The sequence below is a fragment of the Nerophis lumbriciformis genome, linkage group LG11, assembly GCF_033978685.3.
Source record: "Nerophis lumbriciformis linkage group LG11, RoL_Nlum_v2.1, whole genome shotgun sequence".
In the NCBI taxonomy this organism is placed as follows: domain Eukaryota; kingdom Metazoa; phylum Chordata; class Actinopteri; order Syngnathiformes; family Syngnathidae; genus Nerophis; species Nerophis lumbriciformis.
The window spans coordinates 38,373,614-38,400,641 of record NC_084558.2 but is presented as its reverse complement, the minus strand read 5'-3'; the positions used below and the strand labels follow the sequence as shown (position 1 = coordinate 38,400,641).

Below are 27,028 nucleotides of genomic sequence, written 5' to 3'. Positions count from 1 at the left end.
TATTATGTCAGACCCACTCGACATCCATTGCATTCGGTCTCCCCTAAAGGGTGGGGGGTTACCCACATATGCGGTCCTCTCCAAGGTTTCTCATAGTCATTCACATCGACGTCCCACTGGGGTGAGTTTTTCCTTGCCCTTATGTGGGCTTTGTTACGAGGATATTGTTGTGGCTTGTACAGCCCTTTGAGACACTTGTGATTTAGGGCTATATAAATAAACATTGATTGATTGATTGATTGAAATGTATCACCAAATATCTTCAGCGTTTAGACGTAACTTAACTTTTTTTCCATACGATACCGATATTGGAGCTGTGAGTATTGGCCAATACCGGTATTAATCCGTTACGATATTAGCAGGAATCATACACACTTGTATTATTTTGTACTAGCATTGTGGAATGTTAGAAAAGGTCCTGTGAAATTACTCAAACAGAGAACAAAGGTAGCCCTGAATAACATTAAAGGGGAACATTATCACAATTTCAGAAGGGTTAAAACCATAAAAAATCCGTTCCCAGTGGCTTATTTTATTTTTCGAAGTTTTTTTCAAAATGTTACCCATCACGCAATATCCCTAAAAAAAGCTTCAAAGTGCCTGATTTTAACCATCATTATATACACCCGTCCATTTTCCTGTGACGTCACACAGTGATGCCAATACAAACAAACATGGCGGATAGAACAGCAAGGTATAGCGACATTAGCTCGGATTCAGACTCGGATTTCAGCGGCTTAAGCGAAATTGAAGAAGAAACTGAAGCTATTGAGCCATATCGGTTTGAACTGTATGCAAGCGAAACCGACGAAAACGACACGGGAGAAAGCGAGGACGAAATCGGCGATCGCCTTCTAACCAACGATTGGTATGTGTTTGTTTTTAAGTGTTGTAATGTTTTTAAGCTAAATTATTGGTAAACACAGTTTATGTATAATAATTTACGTAAAACCGCGAGTAATGAATAAAGTTTTCATCAATTAATATATTCTGTAGACATACCCTCATCCGCTCTCTTTTCCTGAAAGCTGATCTGTCCAGTTTTGGAGTTGATGTCAGCAGGCCAGGGAAGCTAGGGTCGATATTCTTCTCTTGGTCATCTTTGGTGGCATAAGGGACGGTAGAAGCGGTGTGAGCCAAGACATCTAGGGGGTTTAGCTCGCTCGTCTGCGGGAACAAACTGCCGCCATTGCTTGCCGTGCTACCGAGGTCCTTTGTCCCTGAATAGCTCACACACTCCGGCATATTCAATGGGGGTCTGGCGGAAGATTTCTTTGACTTTATCGTTGGAAATGCATCTGCTTTGAGTGTCGCAGGATATCCACACATTCTTGCCATCTCTGTCGTAGCATAGCTTTCGTCGGTAAAGTGTGCGGAACAAACGACTGACCATTTTCGTCGGCTTTCCCCACACCCTCGTATTTTGAACAAATTTCATCCAATTTCTTGCCACTTTCGCATCTTTGGGCCACTGGTGCAACTTGAATCCGTCCCTGTTCGTGTTGTTACACCCTCCGACAACACACCGAAGAGGCATGATGTCTCCAAGGTACGGAAAACAGTCGAAAAAACGGAAAATAACAGAGCTGATTTGATTCGGTGTTTGTAATGTGTTTGAGAAAATGGCGGATTGCTTCCCGATGTGACGTCACAACGTGACGTCATCGCTCCGAGAGCGAATAATAGAAAGGCGTTTAATTCGCCAAAATTCACCCATTTAGAGTTCGGAAAATCGGTTAAAAAAATATATGGTCTTTTTTCTGCAACATCAAGGTATATATTGACGCTTACATAGGTCTGGTGATAATGTTCCCCTTTAACATATTTTTTATTTACTGTTTGGAATGGACTTATGCCTGTCTTGATGCGGACACATTTGTTACTGGATACTTTCTAATACTGCCTTGGAGACTTTACATGTGTAAGAAATATGCAACATTTATTATTTGATACTTGTTTGTATTGACAAATGTGTTTAAGACTGCAATATTTTTTAATCGAGTATGTTCAGCTTGTGTTCTGTTGTGTGCTTAGCTGTTGTGTAGCTGCTAGATCCTTGGAGCCTATAGCCTACCATGTTTACCTTTTTGTAAAGGACTAAAATAGAGGAAAAAAAGACCATCCTTGTGTGTTTATTGGAGAACATTTAGATGTTAATTGGCTGACCAGCTTTGCACAAGTAAACACACAGCAGGACTATTTGTATTAAAGATTTTAGATTATTTTAAACACTAGTTGTAGTTGTTTTTTTTGCTGACATCAGACCGATATACGATATCAATATTAGATCGGGACACCCCTACTTTAATCTAATGTCTGAAATAGCATTTAAATGTTCACCAAAATTACGAGAAATAAACACGCACACAAAATTTAGAAGTGTATTTTATTTTATTTATATTTTTTTTACATGAAAGATAAATATCACAAAATGTGCGAGAAAAAAACATAGCTGCACATTTTCAACCAGAATTTTTTTTTCGACTTTAATCTTGGGTTAGAAATGGTCCATGCATTTACAGTATATGCTCAATAAATTAGCAGAAATAAACTTTAGCATGCATCTGCATTCTGTCAAATAAAACATAACTATAACATTTGCTTGATGATAAATGTGATGCCTTCACAATTTTATATATGTTTTTTTTTTTTATGTCAATCACTTTTTATTGATAAAGGTTTGATACAGCCCAGCGGTGTCAAAGTCAAGGAATGATCTATGGCCCCCGGGATGATATTTGATTAGTATTAGAACCGGCCCGCAGGCCACAGCCGCCTGCTGCTGTTTTGTACGTACCAATACTCTATCAGTGTTGGCACTAGGAATTTTCAAAATGGGGTCCCAGGGACCCCATCAAGCCAAAAAATGGGGCCCCACAGTAAATTTTTGGGGTCCCACTTTTTTGTAACTGTTTTGAAAACAAATGATAAATGTATGCATTATCCTGCTATATCTCACATTCTATATTGTGTTTTGGAAAAAGGTTGTCATAAACGTTACTTAATTCATAAAAAAAATAAAATAAAATAATAATAATAATAATTTATACATATGTAAATTTATTCAGTTATAAACATGCATTCACTTTCTTCTTTCCTTCATGGATCCAACCTTGTTGGAGGTACCGAACCCCACCAGTTCCATATGCGCATTCACCGAACCCTTCTTTAGTGAAAAATAAAATGTTTTTTCTTAATTTAATCTTAATTTATAAATATTAATCATGAAATGATTATTATATTAAAGTAATACAAATAAAGACATATTTTGCAAAAAGAAAGTTACAGGAATGTACACATGATCCCATGTTTACATCTCATTGTGCAACATGTGAATGTTTTAGTGGGAACTAAATGCGATATCTGAAAGGGGTACAAATTATTTCCAAAGCAGGACCCCCACCCAGACATACAATACTAGTACACAGCTCATGAAAAACATAATTTTTTGTTATTGTCATTGTAAGTGGGCTAAAACACTTATATTAGAAAATAATCTCATGGAAATGACTGCTGTCATTTGATTATAATAATAAAAGATTTAAGTTGTTAATTAGTCAGGTTTGGGACAGGTGCTGCTGGTGTGGCCACAGTGCATGTGCACGTCTGACGTCGCTCACATGTGCTCCACTGAATGCTCAAGGAGTTTTTGTGTTTGCTCACGCATATGGAAAATTAGAGGGAACATTGTTTGGGGGTATCTATAATACGCCGATAGGGAGAAGTTTTTATTTACAGGATGAGTCGGGTGTGTCTTGACCTCCGCCGCCGAACCCCTGAGGCCGACTCACCGAACCCCTAGGGTCCGATAGAACCCAGGTTAAGAACCAGTGATCTAAACGTTACCGCTGCCGGTATTTTTTTCTAATCTTTTATTGTAATATTTTTCAGAATGTGTTTGTTCTATTTTTGGCCAAAGTAAGACAAAGAAAACAATCTGAAGTTGTCTTGATTTTTTTTTTTAGTTTTTATGCGGCCCCTGAGCTAAAAATTAGTTTGACACCCCTGATAAAGCCGTTTTCCACTCATGTTAATGTAAAGACAGAAAATGAAGAGCGGAACTAATGTGCGGTGAAGTAGTTGCCCGTAGGTCCCTTTTAAGGTGTGGACATTTCCTTCCCCCTCCCCTCGGAGCACACTTGGAAAGCTTCAAAAAATAGTTGGTGTCTTCGCTCTCCTTTCTGTGTTTTCCAGGTTAGTAAAGTCTTGAAGTATCTCAAATGTAAACGTTTGATAATTAAACATCCTATAATTCAAATGAAATATAGTTCAGCGACAGAGATTGATGTTCTAGCATCGAGCTAACTCTTTGATGCGTGTGGGTCAGGTGAGAGCAGTTAACCCTTTATATGCCAACCGAAGATATATATATATTATATGTATATATATATATATATATATATACATACACAATATATATATATATATATATATATATATATATATATATATGTACATATATATAGTTCTGTGTTGTAGAGCTATAGTCTTCTATCTCACACAAGGTTATATTTTTCTCTGTTTAAATACATTATTGTTAGTTCTTATATTTTTTAATAAATGAATAGAATATGGACTGAGTGATGTGGATACATTTTGTGTGACTATAGGTATAACTCCCAAGGACATTTCATGTCTAAATTGCCCATATAGTGTATATACTAGGGATGTCCCGATCCAGGTTTTTGCACTTCCGATCCGATACCGATATCGTTTTTGCATTTCCGATCCGATACCGATACTGACCGATACCGATACTTGCTTATCCGAGCATGTATTAAAGTTTAAAGTTATTTAGCCTACTTAGTTGTCAGAATCATGTTGAAAAGGGTTTTAGTACTCTTGATAACAACTAGCCAGCTGAATTAGGGGAGTTTGAATAATACACAATGGTTGTGACAAGAAACTGACCTGTTTATTCAAGGATAAACACAAAATAGACAAAATTATACATGACAAACAGAAATGGCATCATTGAAACTAGGGCTGGGCGATATGGCCTTTTTTTAATATTGCGATATTTTAAGGCCATATTGCGATACACAATATATATCTCGATATTTTGCCTTAGCCTTGAATGAACACTTGATGCATATAATCACAGCAGTATGATGATTCTATGTGTTTTGATTGATTGATTGAGACTTTTATTAGTAGGTTGCACAGTGAAGTACATATTCCATACAATTGACCACTAAATGGTAACACCCGAATAAGTTTTTCAACTTGTTTAAGTCGGGGTCCACTTAAATTGATTCATGATACAGATATATACTATCAGATATATACTATCATCATAATACAGTCATCACACAAGATAATCACATTGAATTATTGATATTATTTATAATCCAGGGTGTGGAGGGGGGCGCCGGATGTAAGTGTCAGAGTTTGACATGAGAATAAATCTAAAGTTAAAATATAGGGTAGAAATGCACCCATTTGCAGGAAATGTAGTCTTGATTTTCAAAATTTTCTTTCAAGGCTTACATGTCTACATTAAAACATTCTTCTTCATACTGCATTAATATATGCTACTTTTAAACTTTCATGCAGAGAAGGAAATCACAACTAAAAAAATCACAAATTTTTTCATACGGTGTTGATGTGGAAATTTTTGCCTCAGCATTTTGATGGTGTGGACGTGTGGCACCGAATGGAGATAAGCGTCTCGACAGACGTCACAATATTTGAACAATAATGACGAAAACTGTTTTCTCTGTCGTGTCCGTGTGTCGAAAATTGTTATGCGTTTATTTTTTTATTAGATTTTGTGCGTGGCATAGATTTGCTATGCGCAGAGGACGTTTAAACAGTGCGCAATTGCACAGGCGAGCACCTTAGAGGGAGCGTTGCTCGCACGGCTGCGCTAGCATCACAGCTAACGTTAGCCATGCTGCTACCTCTCTGCTCGGGGAGGACGTATACGTATGTGACGTATGACGTGACGTGTGTAAGAAGGTGCGCTCGCTGTCTGTGAGAGGGAGACACAGGAAAGAGTGAGAAGAGCCTGTCGTGTAATGCCAGCAGCTAAAAGCAACTGCGTGAGAATTCACAGAAGTGTGGATGTGTTGAAGGTGTGCTGGAAAATGCGGAACGGAAATTAGGGAGCAGCAGAAAAGTGGAATGTATTATTTAAATCGGTGCGTTGGAAAACACGGACCGGAGTTTTTTTTTTAAACTGGATCTGGATCGGCATTTTCCCATGCCTTGCCGATACGCAATTTTTGGCAAATATCGGCAGCCGATCCGATCCAAATATCGGATCGGGACATCCCTAGTATATACAGTATTACCGTATATAGGCTGACCATATTCTGAAATCCCAAAAAGAGGACACATATATGCGTGCCAAGACCGGGACTCGGTGAACATTTGCCAATGATACTTGAACTTGCTTTATAAATAATATATTTATTTAAATAAAGCTTTTTTTTGTCCTCTGTTGACAGCAGTGTTGGTGCCAGGAATTTTCAAAATGGGGTCCCAGGGACCCCATCAGGTCATAAAAATGGGGTCCCACAGTAAATTTTTGGGGCCCCCACTTTTGTGTAAGCGTTTTGGAAATAAAATGATAAACGTATGCATTATCCTGTTATATCTCACATTCTATATTGTGTTTTGGAAAAAGGTTGCCATAAACGTTACTTAATTCTAGGGATGTCCGATAATGGCTTTTTGCCGATATCCGATATTCCGATATTGTCCAACTCTTTAATTACCGATACCGATATCAACCGATATATACAGTCGTGGAATTAACACATTATTATGCCTAATTTGGACAACTAGGTATGATGAAGATAAGGTACTTTTAAAAAAAATTAATAAAATAAGATAAATATACTAAAAACATTTTCTTGAATAAAAAAGAAAGTAAAACAATACAAAAACAGTTACATAGAAACTAGTAATTAGTGAAAATGAGATTGCAGATTGTATTGATTTATAATGTAGGAACCAGAATATTAATAACAGAAAGAAACAACCCTTTTGTGTGAATGAGTGTAAATGGGGGCGGGAGGTTTTTTGGGTTGGTGCACTAATTGTAAGTGTATCTTGTGTTTTTTATGTTGATTTAATAAATTTTAAAAAACGATACCAATAATTAAAAAAAACGATACCGATAATTTCCGATATTACATTTTAACGCATTTATCGGCCGATAATATCGGCAGACCGATATTATCGGACATCTCTACTTAATTCATTAAAAAAAATTAAAAAAGAAAACAAATTTGTATACATATGTAAATGTATTCAGTTATAAACATTCATTCACTTTCTTCTTTCCTTCATGGATCCAAACTTTACCGCTGCTGGTAGTTTTTTTCTATGTTTTTATTTAATAAGTTGTAGGTGTATTTATTTCACTATAAAAGTGTAAAACGTGTTTTGCTTGGGTCATGAAATGATGATAATAGTGTGCCAGGGCATATATACATTTTATATTTAACGCTTAAATATCTGCAGTCTACATCAACTTCAGATCTATCCCTCATTTCTTTTTTTTATGTTTTTTTTTTGTTTGTTTGTTTTCCGCCCTTTTTGTCAAACAAACTATATTTTTAATGGCAAACACACAAAATGTGCAAAATCTTCCACCAAAAATATTTTTCAAAGTGGAATATTTGATGTGAAGTAATCGGAGCCTTGGATAGGTGAATAATTCAGAATAACATTGATTTTGATTCAATATTATGTTTTGAGCAATGACAGTTAGAAAGAAAATAAAACAGCTTTGTTTTATTAGTCAACATTGCAACTTTTTCTAAATTACGTTTCACCTTTAAGCTTTTTTATTTCACTTTTGTTATCCATCCATCCATTTTCTACCGCTTATTTCCCTTCGGGGTCGTGGGGGGTGCTGGAGCCTATCTCAGCTACAATCGGGCGGAAGGCGGGGTACACCCTGGACAGGTCGCCACCTCATCGCAGGGCCAACACAAATAGACAGACAACATTCACACTCACATTCACACACTAGGGCCAATGTTAGTGTTGCCAATCAACCTATCCCCAGGTGCATGTCTTTGGAGGTGGGAGGAAGCCGGAGTACCCGGACGGAACCCACGCATACACGGGGAGAACATGCAAACTCCACACAGAAAGATCCCGATGTTTTTGTTTATTTTAATAGTATTTTTAGAATGTGCCGTGGGCCTTTAAAACATTAGCTATGGGCCGCAAATGGCCTCCAGGGCACACTTTTGACACCCCTGCTATAGATAATAAAAAATTAAATCTAATAAATCTATCGATAAAAAGCAGAGCCTAATGACGCATGCGCGTTTATCATAACTCTCTCGCTCTCTCTGTCTCCGCCCCTCCCTCACGAATGCTGCTGCGTGCACAATTTGTTTTGTTTTTAACCCCTTCTTAACCCTGGACGAACATTGAAAATACACGCAACCCTAACTCAAAATGCCAGACATTTGAGGCATTTAAGAAACTCCGCCCGGACAGGTCCGCAAAAGAGGACATGTCCGGGGAAAAGAGGACGTATGGTCAGTCTAGTGTCACAGACCATCATAATAGCTATTGTGCTATGAAGAAGATATGTTTTGAGAATGTAATATTGCATTTAGAGAATAATTATATTTTTTATTGTGGATTATAGGAAATATACAATGTGCAATAAAGAGAGGAAACTTGGGAAGCTTCAAAGATAGTTTGTGTCTTCACTCTCCTATAACATTGCCTGTGTTTTCCAGGGGTTAGACCTGCAACATGCGGCTCTTTAGCGCCGCCCTAGTGGCTGCCTGTAGCTTTTTCAAAAATGTATGAAAATAGAAAAAGATGGGGGAAAAATATATATTTTTGTTTTAATAGGGTTTCTGTAGGAGGACAACATGACACAAACCTCCCTAATTGTTAGAAATCCCACTGTTTATATTAATCATGATCCTCTGATGAAAGTATTTAGCGAGTGCCGTTTTGTCCTACTAATTTTGGCGGTCTTTGAACTCACCATAGTTTGTTTACATGTATAACTTTCTTCAAAGATGCCAGAGAAAGACATGTTTTACGCCACTCCTTCTTTGTCTCATTTTGTCCACCAATCTTTTTTATGCTGTGTGAGTGCACAAAGGTGAACTTTGTTCATGTTATTGACTTGTGTGGAGTGCTTATCAAGCATATTTGGTCAGAATGAATTGATTAACGTGGACCCCTGACTTAAACAAGTTGAAAAACTTATTTGGGTGTTACCATTTAGTGGTCAATTGTACGGAATATGTACTGTACTGTGTAATCTACTAATACAAGTCTCAATTAATCAATCAAAAAAGTGCATGACTGCAAGCTAATCGATGCTAGCATGCTGTTTAGGCTTGCTGTATGTACATATTGCATCATTATGCCTCACTTGTAGGTATATTTGAGCTAATTTAATGTCCTATGTCCTCTGTGTATTTAATTTATATCTACATTTCTCATGACACATTATCTGTATGTAATATTGGCTGCATTTCTGATAGTTGTTTGTGTGGCATGTTAAATAAAATAAATATAATAGTGAAAAGGGATACAAATATCACAGAATATGTACACATGATGGAAAACACATCTGTCCCATTCCTTTAAAAATAAACAAAATCTCATGTGAAAAATGAAAATGACTAGTAAAATAAGTAGAAAACTCCAAATTATTCCAGATTAAAACATGTTCCTCCAAAAGTCTTGGGGTTTTTTTTCATTTAAAAAAAAAAAGAAACGGTGTCATGAGCCGTTGTCCTGGTCATATTTTGTTTAGTTTGATATTTTCTTAGTTGTTGGTTAGTTCTGTTGCAGCACCCTTGTTTGTGTTCTTAGTTGCCATAGGTGCTGATTTTTGTCACCTGCCTCTGATTAGTGGTTGGGACGCTCACCTGCTCCTGGTCAGAGAGCTATTTATTCCTGCCTTACGCTTTCATTAAAAAAAGCAACAGATTGTTTTTAGAGTTTGATCTCAGGTCAGAACTGGTCCGAGCCTTTAAAAGTCCACCGATATAACTGAAAATTAAACTGTATATAAAACGAAACTAAAAAAAATAAAATAAATAATTAAGATAAAAAAAAACACAAAATATGTTCACTTGATGGAAAACACTTTTGTCCTAAATGTTTTTTAAAAAAGTCCTTAAAAAAACCACACTCATGTGAAAAATTAAAATGACTAGCAATGACACCTGACATGTTAGCTACTTCTCTTTGTTTATAATTTTCTATTTCCTGCTGGATCTACTCTCTATTTTATGCTGCTGCTGTCACATATACTCTATATACTGTAATATTGTACATGGTCATTGGTATATATGTTATAGACATAATATAATATATCTGTATATATATTATTCTGTACACATATTATGTATATATTCGTATATATGTTCGATTTTTTATCGCTATATTAGTCTATTTATACCTGCATTGTCCTTTCCATCCTTACACTTTCCATCATTGTAACTGAGCTACTGTGTTGAACAATTTCCCTAGTGGATCATTAAAGTTTGTCTAAGTCTAAAATAAATAGAAAACTCCAAATTATTCCACATTAAAAACATGTTTCTCCAAAAAAAAATGTTTTGTCATTAAAAAAAGCAACAGATTGTTTTTAGAGTTTGATTTCAGGTCAGAACTGGTTTGAGCCTTCAAAAGTCCACGGATATTACTGTAAATGAAACTCTGTAAATAAAACAAAACTAAAAAAATTAAATACATAAGATAAAAAAAAACACAAAATGTGTACACTTGATGGAAAACACTTTTGTCCAAAATGTTTTATTTTTTTTTTCCTTAGAAAAAACAATCTAATGTGAAAAATGGCCCGTGCCTTCAAAAGACCAGCCAAATAAGTAGAAAACACCCAATTATTCCAGGTTCAAAACATGTTTCTGCAAAGTTTTTTTTCATTAAAAAAGGAAGCTGTTTTTAGACTCAGAAATGGTCTGAGCTTGTTCACTAAAATGAGCATAATAGGCATTAAAAAAAAAAATCTTAGGAAATGAATAAGCTCACCTAGTGTGTGTGTGACAATCATTGGTACTTTAACTTTAATAATAAAAAATGTGAGAAAATGTTTTAGGTCGATTGTTTCTGTTTTAAAATTAGTAAGCCTGTGTGTATATTATTTAAAGGAAGACTCATTCGTATGATTTTTTTGGTGGTGTAGCTGTTCCGTAATCTTCTGGTCACACACCGCTGTGGGACGGCATTCCACTACTGTAAGGCTTTTCTGCTCCTGCCATAAATGGGACATCATTTAAAAGGTAACTAGGTGAACATGTGTTTATCATTATGTTTAACGCAGCAGGAAGTACGCGTTACTTGATCCTGTCTGTTCTGCCTGCAGTCTTTCAGATGGTTTCAAGAAGAGAATATCCCAGTTTTGTCTCGCGCTTCATCTGGGAACCCTTTGGACTTTGGTGATTGAAGGGTAAGTAGTGCGTTTTGGAGGACGGATTCTTTAGATGATAGGGCAGGGGGGAGGAAAAGGAGAAAAGAAACCAAGAACATAAAGCTGTGATTCCCATCATTAGTCTCAGTTCTTCTTCTTCTTCTCCCTCTTTTCATTTGTGATGGCTGGATAATTAAACCTCTGTAGTATTGTCTTCCATCTTTCTTGCCCCACTTCCAGCATTGGAATATTCCCCTATGGGCAACTACTTAAAAAGACCCTTTTTCAGACACATCCACAGACACGTTTTTACATCACTAACACTTTTTTTCTTTTCTTTTTTTCCAACCATCTTCCGTTAATTTGTGTTCTTTGTGCAAGCAGAGCCAGGACAGACAAGAACATACGAGTCGGAATCTTTCACAAAGAAATAATGAAAGAGAGCGTGAGAAAAGTATCCAAATATTCTTTTTTAACATTCTTGTTGAAATCCTACAGTATTATTATTGTAGGAGTTAAAGCAGTTGTTAAGTTTACTGATGGGAGCTGAGAGGCTGCATTAAAAAAAAACAAAAAAAAAAAACAAACGTCTCCTCTCTTCTGCCCTCCAGCTTTAAGGAGGCAACTCGTCAATTACTCTGACACAAAAAGCTTTGGGCGTTAGAGAGCAGGAAGAAAACTTCCTGAAAAATAATAACATCTCTGACTGCTTTCTTGCAGTCATTAAAAGACAATTTGAATGTTTCTTTATCTTTCATACTTTTTCATGACAATACGAACAGAACAAAATAGCGTAAATTAAGAAACGTGTGTACATTTTAAGAACGAACGGAAAATAAATTAGTTATTAGTAACTAATACTAATGTAGAACGTTAACTAAGAATGCCGAAGGTTATGATATAACATGCTACGCTATATGTCTTTAAAGGTTGACTTTTGTCCAACACAAAATTGAAAAAGCTTGTATCTCCAAAGTTTTCTGGAAAATCAACATTTTGCTTGATAAAAGACATTAATCTCCAATCTACTGTATGTATGTATTTTGGAAATTTTAAATATTGCTTGACAAAAACATCTGTCTCCAATATATGTAATTTGACAACCAGAAAAACAACCAAATTACTTTTCTTTGTCTTTCCAGACGATGAAAATGCACAACATTTGTTTGATGAAGAACTTGTACCTCCAGACGTAGTAAAGCTTTTTTTTGTTCAAATAAAAACAACAAAAAAACACCAAGTTGTATTAGTTGAAAATATCTCCAAATATTTTTTCATTTTTCTGCATGATAAAAAATCACATACATTTTTAAATGAAAAACATTTATCGACCTTTTTTTTTAAAATAAGTAACAAAATATTTCTAAACTGTTTTCTTATTTTTTCTGGTTAAGAAAAAAATCTAATTTTTTGGATGAAAAACATGTATCACTTAAAAAAAGTTAAACAAATTTAAGAAAAAAAGAAGTAATAAAATATATCTTAATGATTTTTCTTAGTTTGTCTGTATAATAAAAACATCACAAAAGTGTTGTAATGAAAACATGTATCTCCAATTTTGTTTAAAAAAAAAAAAGTAATCAAATATATCCAAATTGTTTTTTTTGTTTTTGTTTTGTTTTTCTGGATAATAAAAAAAATAATTATAAAAACTATTTCATGGAAAACATGCCTACCTTATTTATTATTTTTTTTAAATAGGTCATAAAATATATCCAAATTATTTTCAAGGTTCGTCTGGATAATAAATAATTCACAACAAAGTTCAGTTAAAAAAAAAAGAAGTAATAAAATATATCAAAATATTTTTCTAAATTTTTTGGTATAATACATAAATTACAAACATTATTTCATGAAAAACAAGTCTACCTATTTAGTTTTTTTAAATAGGTCATACAATATATCCAAATTATTTTCTTAGTTTGTCTGGATAATAAATAATTCACAACAAAATGTTGATTAAAAACATGTATTTCCCAATTCAGTTTAAAAATAATAATAGAATATATCAAAATATTTTTCTTAGTTTTTTTGGGATAATAAATTACAAAAATGTGTTCATGAAAAACATGTACAGTATCTCCCAAGTTAAAAAACAATTTTAAGAAGATAAAATATATCCAAAAAATGATCCTTAACTTATTCTGGTTAATACAAACAATCACAAAAATTGTTTGATGAAAAAATGCATCTCCCAATTTAGATCCCTAACTTAAAAACTAAAATATTTTTGTTTTAGCTTTTTTGTATCAAAAAACTATATGCATGTAATAAGAGACATCCAGATTGTGTGTTTATTTTAAATATATTGCTTTATTATAAAAAGAAGTTATTATTTTTGTGAAAAAATCTCACAAATGTTCTGCGTAGAATGACATGTATCTCCAAAACGTTGCCTTTATTTAAGAGACATTTGGAGCTTTCAATTCCATTAGCTCCCAATGTAGTTTTTTAAAATAAGTAATAAAATATATCCAAATATTTTTTTATAGTTTTTGTGAATAATAAAACATGTACCAAAATGTTTTTATGAAGGGTGAGAAGCTCTGCCATCCGGGAGGAGCTCAAAGTAAAGCCGCTGCTCCTCCACATCGAGAGAAGACAGATGAGGTGGTTCGGGCATCTGGTCAGGATGCCACCCGAACGCCTCCCTAGGGAGGTGTTTAGGGCACGTCCGACCGGTAGGAGGCCACTGGGAAGACCCAGGACACGTTGGGAAGACTATCTCCCGGCTGGCCTGGGAACGCCTCGGGATCCCCCGGGAGGAGCTGGACGAAGTGGCTGGGGAGAGGGAAGTCTGGGCTTCCCTGCTTAGGCTGCTGCCCCGCGACCCGACCTCGGATAAGCCGAAGAAGATGGATGGATGGTTTTTATGAAAAACATGTCTCTCCCAATTTACTTTAAAAAAAAAAAAAAAACGTCCAAATTATCTTTTTTTCTGGATAATAAAAAATCGTAAAGATGTTTTCATGGAATAACATATACTACCAATTTAGTATTTTTTAAACGAGTAATAAAATATATCAAAATATTTTTTCTGGATAAAAACTAATTTACAAAAATGTTTTGATGAAAAACATGTATGCATGTTTTTTTTAAATAAGTAGTAAAATTACCCAAATAATGTTTTTGTTTTTCTGGATCATAAAATACTAAACAGAATGTTTTCATGAAAAAATAGATATCAATTTTGTTTTTTTTAAAACAAATAAGAAAATATATCCAAATATTTTTTTCTGGGGGAAAAAATAAAATAAAATTGCTTTCATGAAAAACATGTACTACCATTTATAAAAAAATTTTTTAAAAAAAAGGAGTAAAATATATAAAAAAAACAATTTTTTTAGTTTTTATTGATGATTAAAAAAATAACCAAAATGTTTTCATAAAAAAAAATTCAGCCCCCAAGTGAGTTTTTCCAAAAATAATACAATGTATCCAAATTATTTTTCTTAGTTTTTCTGGAAGATTAAAAAAAATCACAAAAATGATTTCATGAAAAACATGAACCTATTTAGTTTTTTACAGTAGGTCATGAAATATATCCAAATTATTCTCTTAGTTGGTCTGGATAATAAATAAATAAATAAAAACACAAAAAGGTTTTCATTAAAACATGTATTTCCCAATTCAGTGTATTCTAAATAAGTAGTAAAACATATAAAATTATTTTTTAATTTTTTTTGGGGACAAAAAACTAATAATTTTATTTGATGAAAAAACATGTACTGTATCTCCCAATTAAGTGTTTTTTAAGGTAATGAAATACATCCAAAAATATTTTCTTATTTTGGTTAATAATAAAAATTAAAAAAATCACAGATTGTTTGATGAAAATCATGCATCTCCCAATTAACATTTTTAACATAAGTAATACAATATTCTTGTTTTAGTTTTGATTTTTTTTTTTTTAAATGCATGATTATTTTTGTGGAGAAGTCTCAAAAATGTTCTGTAGAATGACATATATCTCCAAATTTTGTGAAGATGTTTGATTCATCTAAAAAAACTGTTTTAAAAATGCCACAAAATATATTTGGTGAAAAACGTGTACCTCTAAATCTAGGTTATTTTTGTAAGAAATACAATATTTATCGTTTCAACTTTTTTCTTGTATAAAAGAATAACAAGGTTTGAAATAAATTGGTTTAAAAAAAATTTAGTTATTTAAAAAATCATAATGTCTATTTTGCAGAAAAGATCACAAATTATCTGAGTTTTTGTATTTGGTGAACAAACAAAAGTCACATAAGAATGTAACTTTGTATCCAAAATTAAGAATTTAAAGACACATGCTTAATAATGGACTGAGATGCTATATTCTATATTTTATTATAATACCGTATTTTTCGGACTATATGTTGCAGTTTTTTTCATAGTTTGGCCGGGGGTGCGACTTATACTCAGGAGCGACTTATGTGTGAAATTATTAACACATTACCGTAAAATATCAAATAATATTATTTAGCTCAGAGACTAGACGTATAAGATTTCATGGGATTTAGCGATTAGGAGTGACAGATTGTTTGGTAAACGTATAGCATGTTCTATATGTTATAGTTATTTGAATGACTCTTACCATAATATGTGACGTTAACATACCAGGCACGTTCTCAGTTGGTTATTTATGCCTCATATAACGTACACTTATTCAGCCTGTTATTCACTATTCTTTATTTATTTTAAATTGCCTTTCAAATGTCTATTCTTGGTGTTGGGTTTTATCAAATAAATTTCCCCCCAAAAATGCGACTTATATTCCAGTGCGACTTATATATGTTTTTTTCCTTCTTTATTATGCATTTTCGGCTGGTGCGACTTATACTCCGGTGCGACTTATACTCCGAAAAATACGGTAATTAGGTAAGTAATACCCATAGTCAAATGAAAAGATAAATAAAAAATGACACCATGAGAATGCTGCTTCTATTACCCACTGAGAGAAAGTGTTATATTTAAAAATCGTAAGTTTTAAGGCACACATTTTATGAACATTATTACTCCACATTTTTGCTTTTTTTAAGGCCATCTTTAATTAAGCTGCTGTTCTTCTACCTGGCCAGCAGGGCCAGTTCCCGACGTAAACCCTCTGTGGTTGTTTTGGGTTCCAACATCAATCAATCAATCAATCTTTATTTATATAGCCCTAAATCACAAGTGTCTCAAAGGGCTGCACAAGCCACAACGACATCCTCGGTACAAAGCCCACATACGGGCAAGGAAAAACTCACCCCAGTGGGACGTCGATGTGAATGACTATGAGAAACCTTGGAGAGGACCGCATATGTGGGTAACCCCCCCCCTCTAGGGGAGACCGAAAGCAATGGATGTCGAGTGGGTCTGACATAATATTGTGAGAGTCCAGTCCATAGTGGATCCAACATAATAGTAAGAGTCCAGTCCATAGTGGGGCCAGCAGGACACCATCCCGAGCGGAGACGGGTCAGCAGCGTAGAGATGTTCCCAGCCGATGCACAGGCGAGCGGTCCACCCCGGGTTCCGACTCTGGACAGCCAGCACTTCATCCATGGCCACCGGACCTGTGCCCCCCCCCCCCCCAAGGAAAAGGGGAGCAGAGGAGAAAAGAAAAGAAACGGCAGATCAACTGGTCTAACAGGGGGGCTATTTAAAGGCTAGAGTATACAAATGAGTTTTAAGATGGGACTTAAATGCTTCTACTGAGGTAGCATCTCTAATTGTTACCGGGAGGGCATTCCATAGTACTGGAGCCCGAATAGAAAACGCCCTATAGCCCGCAGACTTTTTTTGGGCTCTGGGAATCACTAATAAGCCGGAGTTCTTTGAACGCAGATTTCTTGCCGGGACATATGGTACAATGCAATCGACAAGATAGGACGGAGCTAGACCGTGTAGTATTTTATACGTAAGTAGTAAAACCTTAAAGTCACTTCTTAAGTGCACAGGAAGCCAGTATAGGCGTAATATGATCAAACTTTCTTGTTCTTGTCAAAAGTCTAGCAGCCGCATTTTGTACCAACTGTAATTTTTTAATGCTAGACATAGGGAGACCCGAAAATAATACGTTACAGTAGTCGAGACGAGACGTAACGAACGCATGAATAATGATCTCAGCGTCGCTAGTGGATAAAATAGAACGAATTTTAGCGATATTACGGAGATGAAAGAAGGCCGTTTTAGTAACACTCTTAATGTGTGATTCAAACGAGAGAGTTGGGTCGAAGATAATACCCAGATTCTTTACTGATTCGCCTTGTGTAATTGTTTGGTTGTCAAATGTTAAGGTGGTATTATTAAATAAATGTCGGTGTTTAGCAGGACCGATAATCAGCATTTCCGTTTTCTTGGCGTTGAGTTGCAAGAAGTTAGCGGACATCCATTGTTTAATTTCATTAAGACACGCCTCCAGCTGACTACAATCCGGCGTGTTGGTCAGCTTTAGGGGCATGTAGAGTTGGGTGTCATCAGCATAGCAATGAAAGCTAACACCGTATTTGCGTATGATGTCGCCTAGCGGCAGCATGTAAATACTGAAGAGTGCAGGGCCAAGAACCGAACCCTGAGGAACTCCGCACGTTACCTTAACATAGTCCGAGGTCACATTATTATGGGAGACGCATTGCATCCTGTCAGTAAGATAAGAGTTAAACCACGACAAAGCTAAGTCTGACATACCAATACGTGTTTTGATACGCTCTAATAAAATATTATGATCGACGGTATCGAAAGCAGCGCTAAGATCAAGAAGCAGCAACATAGATGACGCATCAGAATCCATCGTTAGCAGTAGATCATTAGTCATTTTTGCGAGGGCTGTCTCCGTAGAGTGATTTGCCCTGAAACCGGATTGAAAAGGTTCACAGAGATTGTTAGACACTAAGTGTTCATTTAGCTGCTGTGCGACAATTTTTTCGAGGATTTTCGAAATAAAGGGAAGGTGGGACACCGGTCGGTAGTTTACCATGAGGTCAGGATCAAGGTTAGGTCTTTTGAGCAGAGGATGAATAACCGCTTTCTTGAATGCTAGGGGAACAGTGCCAGAGGAAAGTGATAAGTTTATAATATTTAGCACTGATGGACCTAATAATACAAAAAGCTCCTTGATAAGTTTCCCAGGAAGTGGGTCAAGTAAACATGTTGTTTGTTTTATCCCACTTACACGCTGTAATAGTTCCTCTAATGTTATTTCATCAAAAAGAGAGAGACTATTTTGTATTGCAGTATCCGTCGTAGATACAGTTGTATCTGTGTTCATAGAACCCAGTTGTAGCCGGGATGCGTTGTCTTTAATCTCCTTTCTAATGAGTTCAATTTTCTTATTAAAGAAATTCATAAAGTCATCTGCCGAGTGGGTGGAGCTATTGGGAGGAGTCCCTTGTTGGGTTAGCGATGCTACTGTACTAAACAAAAATTTAGGGTCGTTTTTGTTGAGGCGGATGAGATTTGAGTAATATTTAGCTTTAGCTAAGGTAAGCATGCGTTTATACGATATTAAACTATCACTCCATGCTTGATGGAAAACCTCAAGCTTGGTCGCGCGCCATTTGCGTTCCAACTTTCTACATGATAATTTATGAGCTCTGGTTTCCTCTGTAAACCATGGGGTGCGCCTTTTAGGGGCCCTTTTTTGTTTTAGCGGTGCTATACTATCAATGGTTTTGCGCAGGGCATTGTCAAAGTTGTTAGTGAGGTTATCAATAGAGCCGACATAATTTGGGAATGGTGCCATTATCGAAGGCAGTAGGTCAGCAAGAGTCATCGTTGTGGCGGTATTAATGTTGCGGCTGCTATAGCAGTTATTATTATTATTAGTTTGTTGACAATGAGTCAGAACTTCGAATTTTATAAGGTAATGATCGGACATTACTTTAGTATACATATGATCAGAAAGGCCCAAACCATGTTAAGTCAATTTAGATTGTTTCTATTTTTAATAAATAGAGACATTTGGAGCCTTCAATTCCATTTGCAACTCATATAATTGAACTTCCTTTGTGATACTAATGATTGAAATGGAGCCACAAACAAAATGTTGTTAAGAGCCACACACAGCCTAGAGCTGGCACTGTTGGCCAGGGTCTATGTTTTCGTGGAGGTACTTCATGGTGCCTCGCTCTGAGAAGTCGGTCGTCGTCTGGCCGTCGCCTCTAAGGATCCACTTGGAGGTGAGCAGCCCTTCCAGGCCTACGGGGCCGCGGGCGTGAATGCGCGCTGTGCTGATGCCTACCTCTGCACCTGGGCACAAAACACACACACACACACACACACACACACACACACACACACACAGAGTAAAAGACAAAGTCAACACACCGAAAGGAAGTGTGAAACTGTGACGACGAGTCCGACACTCACCCAGTCCAAAGCGGTAGCCGTCGGCAAAACGAGAGCTGGCGTTCCAGAAGACGCAGGCACTATCCAGCTGGTGCAGGAAGTGCTGGGCTGTCTCCTCTGAGACGAAGGTGAGCACTTTTTAAAACTGACTTTTTTTTTGTGGCCACAAGCACTGAAACTGTTTCTGACATCAATTACTGTATAGACCCAAATAGAAGACAACCTTAGATATAAGACCATCTCTCTCTTTTAAGATCTAGAACAAAGGTGTCCAAACTTTTTGACTTGGGGGCCGCATCGGGCTAAAAAAATTTGGCCGGGGGCCGAAAGCTGACTGAATGTAAAGTAAATAATATATATATATATATATATATATATATATATATATATATATATATATATATATATATATATATATATATATATATATATGTATATATATATGTCTTAATAAGGTTATCCAAAAAATAGTGCTCGATACCGTAGTAGAGCGCAATATATGTATGTGTGGGAAAAAAATCACAAGACTATTTCATCTGATGAAATAGTCTTGTGATTTTTTTCCCACACATACATATATATATATATATATATATATATATATATAGTACAGGCCAAAAGTTTGGACACACCTTCTCATTTCAATGCGTTTTCTTTATTTTCATGACTATTAACATTGTAGATTGTCACTGAAGGCATCAAAACTATGACACGTGAAGTGAAAAACCCTTTAAGGTGACTACCTCTTGAAGCTCATCGAGAGAATGCCAAGAGTGTGCAAAACAGTAATCAGAGCAAAGAGTGGCTATTTTGAAGAAACTAGAATATAAAACATGTTTTCAGTTATTTCACCTTTTTTTTTTTTTAAGTACCGGTACATAAAACCCCGCATGTGTTCATTCATAGTTTTGATGCCTTCAGTGACAATCTACAATGTAAATAGTCATGAAAATAAAGAAAACCCATTGATTGAGAAGGTGTGTCCAAACTTTTGGCCTGTAGTGTGTGTGTGTGTGTATATATATATATATTTTTTCTTTTCTTTTTTTTTTAAATACAATTTAAAAAAAATATATATATATATATATATATATATATATGTATATATATATATATATATATGATGGATATATAATTAATATAATTGGATATTAAGAGTATGCGAAAGTTTGACTCCTACCTTATTTACTTCCGTGACAACCTTCTTAAGTTTTGTAATCAATCAGATATATCAAGCACCTAAAATGCGCCAAACGTGGATAAGCGTGAATGGGTGTAATTTAGAATTTTTTTATGGCGTTTGGACATTTTTCATAATATCCACAATGTTCATTGAACAGATTGTGTTACGTGTGACCATGTGTGTTGACCTTTATGTTAGTTGGATTTTGTATTTTTATTTTTTTTGCATCATGACCAGGGAAGGTTGTTTGGATTGTGTCATATAAGTGAATGCTGTGTTATTATTTCAAAGTACTTTAAGGGTCATTGATTTGATTTACTCACATAGTCCACAAGATAGCAGCAAATGTGTAGCATACAGGGACCGCCTGGTATTTAAGAATACTTTGAAAGCACTCCGCAATTAGATGCTTTCCTGAACTGATGACACCGCTCTTATAGTTTGGACACATCTGATCTACAACAATATATTTTGAGAACAATGTATAAAGTACATTAATCCCTTGTTTATCCCTATTAATTGGTTCCAGACCTGACTGGGTTAAATGAATTTCCGCCAAGTAGGAATAATTTATTATAAATCAAATATGTTAATTAATGAATTCAGAGCATAAAAAGCTGTTAACCAATTTTATAAATACATTTGTCAACATTATGAGAGGCCTCTAGGCATGAAATAACACCCTTTGGTCACCTTTGCACTTTTTTAACAACATAATACCACTGCCTGAAGTTAAGCCATCAGTTTGATCTGACTGGTTTGGTGTCATTCTACTGTAGTATTAATATTTTTGTTCATTTAGCTATTGTTTTTGCTTAAAATGCTTAATTTAGGGTAAAAATGTTGCTCTGTCTGTCTCGCTTGCTGACGTCACACGTCACTTAGCAACAGGCACCGCCTTTTAAAAGGGCACACACTCACTCACTCTGCTTTCATGAAATGTCTTTCAACTGCATATGCCAGATATTTAAAGTTTTGTTTAAGTAATACAATAATTAATTTCCCTAGTAGTTAATTACATTTATTAAAGAGTAACTGTGTAAATACTTTTTTGGAAAAGTAATGGGTACCTTTTTAAAAAGTAATTTTCTCAACACTGGTTATTACCACGCAATAAGAGACTTAGCGGTGTTAGTAATGGACATTTATGTGTGTTCCTTTCAGGCAGTTTTCGCGCCACCTACCGTTTTCCGTGATGATGACGTCCGTGTGGGAGCTGCCGTACTTGTGGATGTGCTGCACAGCTTCATGCATGCTGTCCACCACCTCCACGCAGCACTCCAGCTCGCCGTACTCAGTGTGCATGGACTGGGCCCGGGACGGGCTGAACATCATGTAGGAGGCCAACTCCGGGCCGGCGTGGATCTTCACCTTGTGACACGATAAAGGACTTTATAGTGATATTATCAACTATCATAATGGCTGCCAGGTGCATTGTTGCAGGTTGTCGCAATACAACTTAAGAAAGGGTCATCCTGCATGCATTTCTGAATGATGGCAATGTGAGGAAAGTTTGGACCTCTCCACTCAAATTGACTCGTGCAAAATGGGACGGACCAAGCAAAGGGAACGTAATTTGCAGCCATCATTTGAATGATTCTGACTTCGAAGAAGAAGGGACATGGTCAGAGTTTGGATGTAAAACAAAAGACTGAAGCCAAATGCCTTGTCCAGTGCAGCTGGGAGGGACAAGCGGTAGAAAAATGGATTGATGAAGCCAAATGCAATCCCGAAAATTTGGAGCACCCTCAAGAGGAGAAATATGGTGAATTGATTTTTCTTGGATGGTGCTTTTCTAGCTTCAAGGTGTTTAAAGCGCTTTGACACTATTACCACATTTATCTACTGATGACGCAGCATCAGGAGCAACTCGGGATTCCGTATTTTGCTCAAGGATACTTCGACACGACTCCTGCAAAGCACTTTGGGTAAATTCTATCATATGTGGACCCGCAACCTTCAGGTTGGCAGACAGCCACTCTACCACCTGAGCCATGCTTCCTAAGTCAGAACCTGCGGGAAAACTAGCAAGTTCAAAAATGAGAGGAAAGAGAGTGTAAGCCGCCAATATTCTGTTTTGTGTCCTCTTCTACTGATGTTTTCCTCAAGACTGCATAGGGAAATACTGAAAGAGCATGAAAAAACACAGGCTACAGTGTCAATGGAAAAGGAGATGGAAGAGCAGGAAAGTCCGAAAATAGCGATTTACTTTTTTGCTCATAATATTAACCATATTAGGTATGAAGTAATGAATCAAGGCGACAAAAACTTGCAATTGAGTGATTAAAATTATAATTTTACATTCCTTTATCTACACTGTGTATGCGGAGAAATGGGCTCCAGTCAGTGACGTGCAGTCACTAGAGGCAGGTGAGGCGGGGCCTCACCTGTCATCATGGAAAGAAAAAAAATGTAAAAAGAAAAGAAAAAAAATTAAATTGTTATATGTATCAAGTGATTATACTATAAAGTTATTTTCCGTTTAACTTCACCAGTTTTAGATTATTTTTATTCAAAATCGCTGAATTTTCACATTTGCCGTTCAAATACTGAGAAGAGACTGTGCGGTGAACAGCAGCCAGTTGAGGCACGTCACTCAGTGCCGCAACATTGATTGCGCAATGACTCGGCTAACTGCTGGCCTGCTGTGCAGTGAGACTGTATTGCTATATGAACTATATTATACATTTCCATAGTTTAGTTAGCTGAGGTATATAATGTACAGTGTATTTTGTCAACAACTGTATGTGTGTAAAGTATTTCTTGTGCTGAGCGATCATAAAACGGCTGCAAAAGACGCACTGGCTGAGGCTCGCCTCCTGCACCCCCGCCGTAGAATTGTTATATCAACTAAAGCCCACACTTAAACTTTCCACGTGCAAGATTGAATCTATTTTAAAAAATTATTTCATAAGAAGCCAAAAAGTGCAAAAACAATAATGTTGGTGTTGGAGGAGTTGTGAATGACTGCAGGGACACAACATTAGATACACCTGTAGACTGCAGGTATACCTAATTCACAACTCCTCCAACACGAACATTATTGTTTTTGCACTTTTTGGCTTCTTATTAAATAACTTTTGTAACCTATTTTCATGGGCTTTCCTCTTTGTGATGTTAAGTTCCTGTTATGTGCTGTTATACAGTATATGCCTTGAGCTCTTATTTTGAAGGCGCTAAGAGCGGAAGTGATGTCACGTTGCGGAGGTTTTTGAAAGAAGGTAAATAAAGTGGTCCTCGTGTAAACTGGAGCCTCCGTGTTTGTTATTTTGTAGTTTCATACAGTATAGGCGACATTTATAAACCCTCGGTTACACTTTTTTAAATAGATTCAATCTTGCACGTGGAAAGTTGAAGTGAGGGCTTTAGTTGCGGCGCATGGACTTCATTTCTAAGTAAAGGTAAGACCATAATAACGTTTTTTTTATTAAATGTGCTTTTTTGTGTGCTACAGTTTGTATGTGTAAAGTTAAAGTTAAGTTAAAGTACCAATGATTGTCACACACACTAGGTGTAATGAAATGTGTCCTCTGCATTTGACCCATCCCCTGGTTCACCCCCTCACCGCAGTGGGCAGCAGCGGCGCCGCGTCTGGGAATAATTTTTGGTGATTTAACCCCCAATTCCAACCCTTGATGCTGAGTGCCAAGCAGGGAAGAATGCTGGTATGAGCTTTTAAACATAACCCGTTAACTGCTGCCAATCAAATGGTGAATAAGATACTCTTTAGGGTTCATATGTTTGTAAATCTGACTGCGATGAAGTCAGTGCCTCACCAGCCATCAACCTCACCGCACGTCACTGGCTCCAGTTCTGTAGATGATGTCACACCAAAAGGGGGCGACATATCGAGTCTGCCGATGGAAAGGGGGAATTCCAAGTACAGTTCGGTCTGTACCCATTATTCAAAAAAGTATCGATATTATGGGAAATGAAAGCCAGATTCATTTTCAGGGGCAAAAAACTCATGAGGAGAACTGAAATTTTGGTTATCTGGACGCTATGGGTTCCTTTGAAGGGGTCATATTATGATTTGTTCTACATTTAAAACAACTTCTTATGGTGTACATAACATGTAATGGAGGTTCCTTGGTCAAAATGTTTTATAGGTCATCTTCAAGCTGCTTTCTGACCGTCTCTTTTCTTTAGAATGCGACATTTTGTGGACAGTCCTATCTACGTGCCTCCACTTCGACAGCGTCTATTCCCCACCATCATTGTTGTAGTTTTTAGCGCTTCCATATGGGGTCTATTGACAGCTCTAAGTTAGAAATGTACGCTACTTTTTATCAAAAACGGCAACAGCGGAGGATGCATGTGCATGTACGAGCCAGTCTGCCTCACAACAAGAGGATAGAGAAAAAGAAAGAAGGAGCTTATTCACTACAGCAGCAGACTACAATGGCGGACTCGTGCAAAGCACTTGGGAGAAACATCACATTTGTGGCAAATTCCAAAGACCTTGTTTGGAGAAGTATCGAGGAAGGTAAGTGTGTTTTATAAATATCTCTGCACAATATATATCTTTATTGTGTAGTTATAATGATATGCTTTTACTTGTAATTGTATTGAGTTTGTGGACCCCAGGAAGACTAGTGGGTTTTTGTGGCGACCAGCTAATGGGGATCCTTAAAAAAAAATCTTGCCATACCTCCATGGTTTGATTTCACATTTTGGGGACTTATGAAGATCCTACATACACAAAAACAGGTACCAATAGGTAAACAATGGTTTTGCATAAAAGGTAGCTTTTAAGCTTTGGCAGTGTCAGAATTTCATAGAAGTTTGCCTCACGCAGATAAGGTGCGCTCAAAGACCGCCGAACAAAGTAGGACACCTTAACGCTCAGTGAAATGACAACAGCAGTGAAGCACAAAGACAAACATGTAAAAGTGATGTGCAGGGAACATGAATGCTGTACATTTGATACGTTTTTAACAACAGTAGGAAAAAAAGACTCATTTTGGAGAAAGAAAATCCAAGAGTAAAATGCTGAAATGTGTGTGTTTATGTGTGCGTGTGTGCATTACTCTCTCAGCGTGCAGCATGTCAATGATCTGGTCGAAAAGCGGCGTCCCGAGGATGTCACAGTGGATCAGGAGCGTTTCCATAGCGTTGCAAGCCGCCGGGTAGTCACACTTGGAGTCTCGGACTGGAACAAATGAAGTGGTACCAATTGAAGGTGAGATGCGCACAATGTGGTGCGAGTTATTATTATCTTACTGATCTTGATGGCTTTGTCCACGTTTGCTTCCGCGTCCACGTAAACGTGGCAGATTCCGTCACTGTGACCCAGCACCGGGATGCCCTTGGCGGCATGCTGGATGTCTCGGACCAGCCGCGAAGACCCCCGGGGGATGATCAAGTCGATCATTTTGTCCAGACGGCACAGATCCTCCACCTCCTCGCGGGAGCTCACCTGGTATGAAACAGTTTAAAAGTAGATAATCTCAAGAGAAATCACTTAATACTTATATACTGTTTTGATTTAATCCAAAATACATGTACACATTATTTTTTACATAAAAGAAACTTTACTGCGCTGATTATTAGAATATACTTTAATTACCAGCTGCACAGCCTCTCTGACTCCATGCACGGTGAGGGCTTCCTGTGTGATCTGATGGAGGACACCGATGGTGTTGGCCGCCTCTTTGCCACCCTTCAGCAGCAGTGCATTACTGCTAGCTATGGCCAACGCTGACAGCTGGAAGGAGGAACACAACATTCTTCCTTCAATTTCTTAGTCTGGCAAAGAGCCACAAGCCACGTGTATTTAAAAAAAAATTCTATCCTCGTGATGCTATTGCTTTACAACCAGCAAAGTGCATCGCAAAAATTATTCAAAAGGCACAATAGCAAACGGGAGGAGATGAAGAACATACATAATGCTAACAAAAACAAACAAACCAAAATGGCGGATTCCATTTACACATTGATGATTTTCCTGTGCCTGTCATGATGCTAATGATCAGGCATGTCCAATAAACGGCCCCTGTCAATTTGGCACACGAGACGGTTCAACAAGCACTCTGTGTTAAACTTTAATACCTGGCGGTTTGATAGGTGCTCATCTGTCGCCATTTTTTTGGTCAACGTGAGTGACCCAGGCCAGTGACCATGGAGTGTACTTTAGAGAAACCTAATGCACAGCA

At 36.7% G+C, this 27,028-nt stretch overlaps 1 protein-coding gene and 1 long non-coding RNA gene across 6 annotated transcripts in view; one reads left to right on the top strand and one right to left on the bottom strand.

The window, feature by feature from the left end:
• The first annotated feature begins 4,094 nt into the window (after positions 1–4,094).
• Positions 4,095–22,167, top strand: LOC133610412 (uncharacterized). Its single transcript, XR_009815874.2, has 4 exons — positions 4,095–4,194; positions 11,153–11,249; positions 11,333–11,416; positions 22,038–22,167. It is a non-coding gene; the product is annotated as an uncharacterized lncRNA (long non-coding RNA).
• aldh18a1 (aldehyde dehydrogenase 18 family, member A1) overlaps positions 19,238–27,028 on the bottom strand; it is a 26,399-nt gene continuing 18,608 nt past the window's right edge. For 4 of the 5 annotated variants that reach the window (XM_061966648.2, XM_061966652.2, XM_061966651.2 and 1 more), the window contains exons 13-18: positions 26,443–26,580; positions 26,097–26,292; positions 25,904–26,025; positions 22,058–22,244; positions 19,712–19,807; positions 19,238–19,591 (exon numbers count right to left, since the gene is read on the bottom strand). In XM_061966648.2, the coding sequence (XP_061822632.2) occupies positions 19,410–19,591; positions 19,712–19,807; positions 22,058–22,244; positions 25,904–26,025; positions 26,097–26,292; positions 26,443–26,580 (921 nt within the window). In that variant the 3' untranslated portion in view covers positions 19,238–19,409. Of the gene's footprint in view, positions 19,592–19,711; positions 19,808–21,883; positions 22,245–25,903; positions 26,026–26,096; positions 26,293–26,442; positions 26,581–27,028 lie in introns of those variants that run through there. The other variant, XM_061966654.2, reaches the window with a different exon arrangement.